General features: G+C 42.7%; 1 protein-coding gene across 1 annotated transcript in view; it reads left to right on the plus strand.

Annotated features, from left to right (window-relative positions):
- The window catches only part of asap2b (ArfGAP with SH3 domain, ankyrin repeat and PH domain 2b), a 50,247-nt gene that overhangs the window by 5,247 nt on the left and 37,500 nt on the right, over positions 1–7,500 (plus strand). Inside the window, exons 2-3 of the mRNA XM_028604677.1 lie at positions 1,993–2,065; positions 6,887–7,029. Coding sequence (XP_028460478.1) covers positions 1,993–2,065; positions 6,887–7,029 — 216 coding nt within the window. The remainder of the gene's footprint in view (positions 1–1,992; positions 2,066–6,886; positions 7,030–7,500) is intronic.

A 7,500-nucleotide genomic window follows, 5' to 3' on the forward strand; every position in this document is an offset into this window, starting at 1 on the left:
AAATGTCCCAAAAATGACAACATTATGGGATGGATCCCTACAGAGATAGACCTTTTAGTTAAAGAGGAAGATCCTTTTAGTTTAACATGAAACAGCCACGAAATCACCATCACCAAACTCCACCAGACTCCATGTAAATAATCAGGACTTTTAGCGTGTATAGAGCCAGCATATCTCCACCAGACTCCATGTAAATAATCAGGACTTTTAGCGTGTATAGAGCCAGCATATCTCCACCAGACTCCATGTAAATAATCAGGACTTTTAGCGTGTATAGAGCCAGCATATCTCCACCAGACTCCATGTAAATAATCAGGACTTTTAGTGTGTATAGAGCCAGCATATCTCCACCAGACTCCATGTAAATAATCAGGACTTTTACCAAAAGCTGTCTTGGTTCATCTTTCCACTGTTCCAACAATCACCACTCTGGTTTGGTTGAAATAATAAGAGATATGCTGGCTCTATACACGCTAAAAGTCCTGATTATTTACAAAAATATTTCAGAAAAGGAAACCAAAATGTTGAAAAAAACACCAAAATTATCAGCAGAAAAAAAAAGTCAAAAATACCGGAAAAATATTCAAAAAATTTTAAAAAACAATTTTTTTTTTTTTTTTTTTTTTTTTTTTAACAGCAAAAATTAAATAAATAAATAATAAATACTTCGACAAAAAAAAGCGACAAGAAAAACTTTTGTGCCGAGACGCTGACAAGCTGCGGCTTGTTTAGTAGTTGTTAGGGACAGATATCAGCTGACTGGCTCTCTGCATGTTTCACACACTGAGTCACTGAGTGGTGACTCACCAGAAATCACTGATTGAACTGCTGCAGAGCAGAGAAGTGGGCGGGGCCAAACATAGCAGATAAGTGGGCGGGGCCAAACATAGCAGATAAGTGGGCGGGGTCACACATAGCAGATAAGTGGGCGGGGTCACACATAGCAGATAAGTGGGCGGGGTCACACATAGCAGATAAGTGGGCGGGGTCACACATAGCAGATAAGTGGGCGGGGTCACACAGGCATCAGGAGGCCGGCTTCCTGTTTTTACATCAACGAATTCACGTGACATGAAACCTGGACTGGAAGAAGTACTCAGATCCTTTTTATTACTGCAGTAAAAGTACTAAAACCACACAGTAAGCATACAAAAAAGATGCTTTTCCAGCTGTGTGTGTGTGTGTGTGTGTGTGTGTGTGTGTGTGTGTGTGTGTGTGTGTGTGTGTGTTTCCAGATGTGTGTGTTTCCAGATGTTTCCAGCTGTGTGTGTGTGTTTGTGTTTCCAGATGTGTGTGTGTGTGTGTGTTTCCAGGTGTGTGTTTCCAGATGTGTGTGTTTCCAGTTGTGTTTCCAGATGTGTGTGTGTGTGTTTCTAGTTGTGTGTTTCCAGATTAGTGTCCAGGTGTGTGTGCATTTCCAGTTGTTTCCAGGTGTGTGTGTGTTTCCAGTTGTGTTTCCAGATGTGTTTCCAGATGTGTGTGTGTGTGTGTGTTTCTAGTTGTGTTTCTAGTTGTGTGTTTTTCCAGTTGTCTGTTTCCAGATGTGTGTGTCCAGATATGTGTGTGTGTTTCCGGTTTTGTGTGTTTCCAGTTGTTTACAGATGTGTGTGTGTGTGTGTTTCCAGATGTGTCGGTTTCCAGTTGTGTGTTTCCAGGTGTGTGTGTTTCTCCAGATATGTGTGTGTGTGTGTGTGTGTGTGTGTGTGTGTGTGTGTGTTTCCAGATGTGTGTTTCCAGCTTTGTGTGTTTCCAGATGTGTGTTTCTCCAGATATATGTATGTATGTGTGTGTGTGTGTGTGTGTGTGTGTGTGTGTGTGTGTGTGTGTGTGTGTTTCCATCTTTGTGTGTTTCCAGCTTTGTGTGTTTCCAGCTTTGTGTGTTTCCAGATGTGTGTTTCCAGCTGTTTCCAGCTGTGTTCTCTGAGTGTCCCTGACTGTGTGTGTGTGTGTGTGTGTGTGTGTGTGTGTGTGTGTGTGTGCGTCCCCCTTTAGGCTCTAGACGTGGACCGATCCGTTCTGCACAAGATCAAGAAGTCGGTGAAGGCCATCCACTCATCAGGTCTGGGTGAGTGACAGCTTCTCACCGCGGAGCCTCTCTCAGTCGGCCACTTCCTGTCTGCCAAAAACAGCGTCTGCTACATCCTCTTTATCTTAAAGGGATACGCCACCGTTTGTTGAAATAGTTCTTATCACAGTCTCCCCTGGCTCTAGATAGGTGGGACAATGCATTTTTTGTCTCCGTGCAAGTAATTAGGTTGGTTTTATTTGTCTTTTGTTGGCTCACTTTTACTCACAACATGCTAACCGGCAACATAGGACTCCATTCACTACGCCGCGGGTAGCCAAGCTAGTACAGCGGATTAGTAAAAAAATCGTTCACTTTGGTATACAAGCATGAAATTTGGCACAGATACTCTCTAAGGGCCACTATTTTGGATAAAAGAGTTGGCCACTCAAAAATTGCTATTCAATGCTTATTATATCAATGATTCAAGCAGTGATCCAAGCATAAAATTTGATACAAATACTCTCTAAAGGACAAGTTAATGGAAATAGGTGCTTGTCCCTCAAAAATTCAAGATGGCCGCCATTTTTAAAGATGGCCACCGTTCCTGTTGAATATTAATTATTTCAATTGTTCATATGGTGATGCAATTATAAAATTAGGCAGAAGTACTCTTCGAGGAACACTCTTTTGGAAAAAGGTATGTGCCACTCAAAAATTCAGGATGGCCACCATTTCTATCAAAAATTTATGACAGGATTCAAGAGAAATAGCGGCCATCTTGAAAAAAGGTTGCCATCTTGAATCTTTGAGGGACCAGCACTGTTTTCCAAAAAAAACATTCTTAAGAGAGTATTTTCACAAAATGTTATGCCTACATCACTGTTTGAACGATGGACATAATGAGCATTTGACAGAAATAGCGGCCATCTTGAAAAAATGGCCGCCACGTTGAATTTTTTGGGTGGCCAATGCCTTTTTCCCAAAAAGTGACCCTTAGAGAGTATCTGTGCCATATTTCATGCTTCTATACCAATTTGAACGATTCTCTTGAAATATGCCATTAATCTGCTGTACTAGGACCCCTTAACTGAAATAAAGATGGATCAGGGACCCCCTACTACATATATTGTATAAAATGAAGTTGCATATTAATCTGGTCCTACAATAACTTTTAGGGCAGCCTAAAGCCTTTATAGATACCTGTTACCTAAGCTATTCAAAAATCGATTTTATAAATCATGTTATAATGTTAAATGTCTCCTGTAGTCAGGCGTGTCCTCCAGTCTGAGCTAGTGTCTCCTGTAGTCAGGTGTGTCCTCCAGTCTGAGCTAGTGTCTCCTGTAGTCAGGTCCTCCAGTCTGTCCTCCAGTCTGAGTCTAGTGTCTCCTGTAGTCAGGTGTGTCCTCCAGTCTGAGCTGGTGTCTCCTGTAGTCAGGTGTGTCCTCCAGTCTGAGCTAGTGTCTCCTGTAGTCAGGTGTGTCCTCCAGTCTGAGCTGGTGTCTCCTGTAGTCAGGTGTGTCCTCCAGTCTGAGCTAGTGTCTCCTGTAGTCAGGTGTGTCCAGTCTGAGCTGGTGTCTCCTGAGTCAGGGTGTCCTCAGTCTGAGCTAGTCAGGTGTGTCCTCCAGTCTGAGCTGGTGTCTCCTGTAGTCAGGTGTGTCCTCCAGGTGTGTCCTCCAGTCTGAGCTAGTGTCTCCTGTAGTCAGGTGTGTGATGCAGCAGCAACTGGGGCTGTAGCGATACACTAATCTCACGATACGATATATATCACGATATTCAGCCAACGATACGATTCGATATATTTCGATACACTTACATAATTTTCTGAAAGATTTAAAGGGGACCGAGTGATTTTGGTGACATCTTGTGAGTTTCATTTACTTGGATTTTATTAATTGAACTGAAAACATCAATTACACAACATATGTCTCTGACTGGACAGAGAGTCTACAGCAGGGACCATCAACTACATTTACACAATATATGTCTCTGACTGGACAGAGTCTACAGCAGGGACCATCAACTACATTTACACAATATATGTCTCTGACTGGACAGAGTCTACAGCAGGGATCATCAACTACATTTACACAATATATGTCTCTGACTGGACAGAGTCTACAGCAGGGATCATCAACTACATTTACACAATATATGTCTCTGACTGGACAGAGTCTACAGCAGGGATCATCAACTACATTTCTTTCATAATTTTTCTAAGCACTCTGGCGGCCGGACTTTCAAATAAAGAAAATAAAATGAATTTATACCTAATACGCCTATTCTTGTTCGAAATTTTCACTTTCTTACTGAATTAATGCTACTATTTTTTAACATGTATTAGTGTGAGCAAACTCCTAAAAAACATGGAAACTCCATAATGATAACTGGCTCTTTAACTAGAAAACGATCTCAGACTAGGAGGCAGTTCACGGAGGAGTGATGGTTAAAGTCTGTGATTATGGAAACATTATTGTAGTATGCAGAGTCCTGATTGGTGGAAAATGCTTGCAGAAAGAAAGGCTGTTGTCAGGTAAACATGTCACCGTCAAAGAGGCTGAAGGTAAAAGTTGACGTGGAAAAGCCAGAAGCCCAGCTTTAATGATGAATGACTGATAAGCAGGCTATGCACTCGTCATGTATGCCTCATTTGCAATGAAACGATGTTGTTGCAAAATAATACAACCATCAATATCATCACTGAACATAACGATCGCGTCATTCACGTGCATATTACGTGGCTCCAGATTGTCGCTCCAGTGGAGGGTTTGGTTTGTTCAGCCAGCAGTGAGGTTTACAAGAATTTGTCAAAATTTCCAGATTCTCGGCAACCTAAGATAAACAGTTAGACTACAAACCGACAGCTTTTGTTTTAGCTTGTTTGTAAAAATTCGCTATTTGCAGAGTAGAGCTTTTGTGTAAAAACAGCGCGGTGGACAGAGCAGATTGAAATATGGCTTTCCACATGTTGATGCCGGTCTACACAGGTGAGTGCATTGATAAGTATTGACTTTCTACTCACGAAGGTTTAATTGGAGCCTATTTACAGAAAAGAGACCAGCGTGAGTTCATCTGCCCCAGGGCCGTTGGTAACTCTCCCTGTATCGTTCCCAGTCAGGTGCTGCGTGTTTTAACTTTACACACACACACACACACACACACACACACACACACACACACACACACACACACACACACACACACACACACACACACACACACACACACACACACATCTCAGCTCAGCCGTGTGTGTGTGGAGCTCGGGCATCGCTGTAGGCTACAGAATCCCGGCATGTGAATCAGGGGCGGCTGGGTTTTTGCTCTAAATGCTTGAAATGATAAATAACAGAACACATTTTTTCCTCTTTACATTTTGTGAATTCATGATTATTCTGGGGGCCAGACTAAAAGCTTTGGCGGAGGGTCGCCAGTTGACGTCGGCTGCTCTACAGCGACACTAGCGGCTGGCTGACCAAATCGCTCTTCCTGCAACGTGAACGGGGTTAAACACGGGGGATTTGAATGGGACTTATGTATCGATACTCGCGGCATAAAAATTGATACTTTCTTGGGGGAAAAAATATCAATTTATATCGCAGAATCGATCAAATTGCTCAGCCTTAGCAGCAACAAACTGTAGCAGCTTGCAGTATTTCTCTCACAGAAATAGACTGCGTTCAAGCTCGTATCTCCGTGGTCAAACCAGCTGCCGCTAAAATTGGAGACGGACACCGGCAGAGCGAAGTGATGTAGTAATGTTTCTTGCCAAACAATGTCTGATCATTTTAATAAGATGAGCTGGTTTGACCACACACACACACGCACACATATACACACGAACACACACATATATACACACACTCACACAGACAGACACAAACACAGACACAGACAGACACAAACAGACTCACACACAAATGAAAACACAGTCCCACACAGACACACACACAGTCACACAGCCACACACACACAAACACACACATACATTGTTGTTGCCCAGGGGAACAGTGAAGGGTTAATCTGCATAAAAATACTTTTTAGAAGAAACAATCCACACATGCAACAATTATTCTGTGCAGGTTTGTTGGAAAATGTCACAGAAAAACTCACATTTTGGTTTTCACCAGTCCTTTGATTGGATTACCGTTGTCCTGCATCAGGATGCATAACCTCTTCAGTATTATTATATATGGCTACACACGGTTTTCATCAAGCAGTCAGATATAAATGAACTCTCCTTTGGTTTGAAACAGCAGAAAGCAGGTTTTTATTAGCTCATGTGAACATCTTAGTCAGGATATTGTGTTTTTCAAAATAAGGGTAATAACCAGAGTAATATGTGCATGTGAACGTAGTCAGTGAAACAGCCTGGAGTGAGTGTGTGTGTGTGTGTGTGTGTGTGTGTGTGTGTGTGTGTGTGTGTGTGTGTGTGTGTGTGTGTGTGTGTGTGTGTGTGTGTGTGTGTGTGTGTGTGTGTGTGTGTGTGTGTGTGTGTGTGTGTGTGTGTGTGTGTCTGTGTGTGTCTGTGTGTCTGTGTGTGTGTGTGTGTGTGTGTGTGTGTGTGTGTGTGTGTGAGTGTGTGTGTGTCTGTGTGTGTCTGTGTGTGTGTGTGTGTGTGTGTGTGTGTGTGTTCAGACAAGTCTCACCTTTACACATTCCTGACATACTGCAGTCCTGTCCCAGCATGCACACACACACACACACACACACAGAGGAAACCCTGGATGTTGCGTTCAAGAACCGCTGGTTAAAACAACACCTATTTCCTTGATAATAATAATACTCAGACTCTATTGAAGGCTGTGTGTTACCTAATATGTGTGTGTGTGTGTGTGTGTGTGTGTGTGTGTGTGTGTGTGTGTGTGTGTGTGTTTTCAGCACACGTGGACAACGAGGAGCAGTTCATCCAGTCCCTGGAGAAGTTCGGAGACTGCGTCTGCAGAGACGACCCCGAGGTCGGCTCGGCCTTCCGCAATTTCTCCGTGTTCACCAGAGAGCTGACGGCGCTCTTCAAAAACCTGGTGAGGGACCACAACGAGGACCGAGGCCTGCTGGGTAGAAAAGCTCCCGCGTCCCGTACAGACGGTTTTACGTCTTTGCTAAGGTCGACCGATAGTGGATTTTACCGATAGCTAGGTTGGGCCGCATTTGCCGATTAATCGACCGATAGTATTTAGAATTGATACTGGATAAAAACAAACATGACACTCCGAGTAAAACAGTGCTGAACTTTATTATAAAAATAAAAAAAACTGTATTGAACCATGAAAACATGCTAAATGAAATAAATATAAATATTGAAGTCAATGAAAGACATTAATTCAAACTGAAACAAAAAGTAATAAATAACAAATTTAGAACGGTAACAGACGATCTCTGACCTGGAGGGATCTATCTTTCCCACTATATACTCTCTGTTCTCGCTGGGATGCCCGTATAAGGCGTAATGTGTGACGGACCTGCCTTCCCATTGGTTGAAAACATAAACAAAA

This window comes from Perca flavescens, chromosome 18 (genome assembly GCF_004354835.1).
Source record: "Perca flavescens isolate YP-PL-M2 chromosome 18, PFLA_1.0, whole genome shotgun sequence".
In the NCBI taxonomy this organism is placed as follows: domain Eukaryota; kingdom Metazoa; phylum Chordata; class Actinopteri; order Perciformes; family Percidae; genus Perca; species Perca flavescens.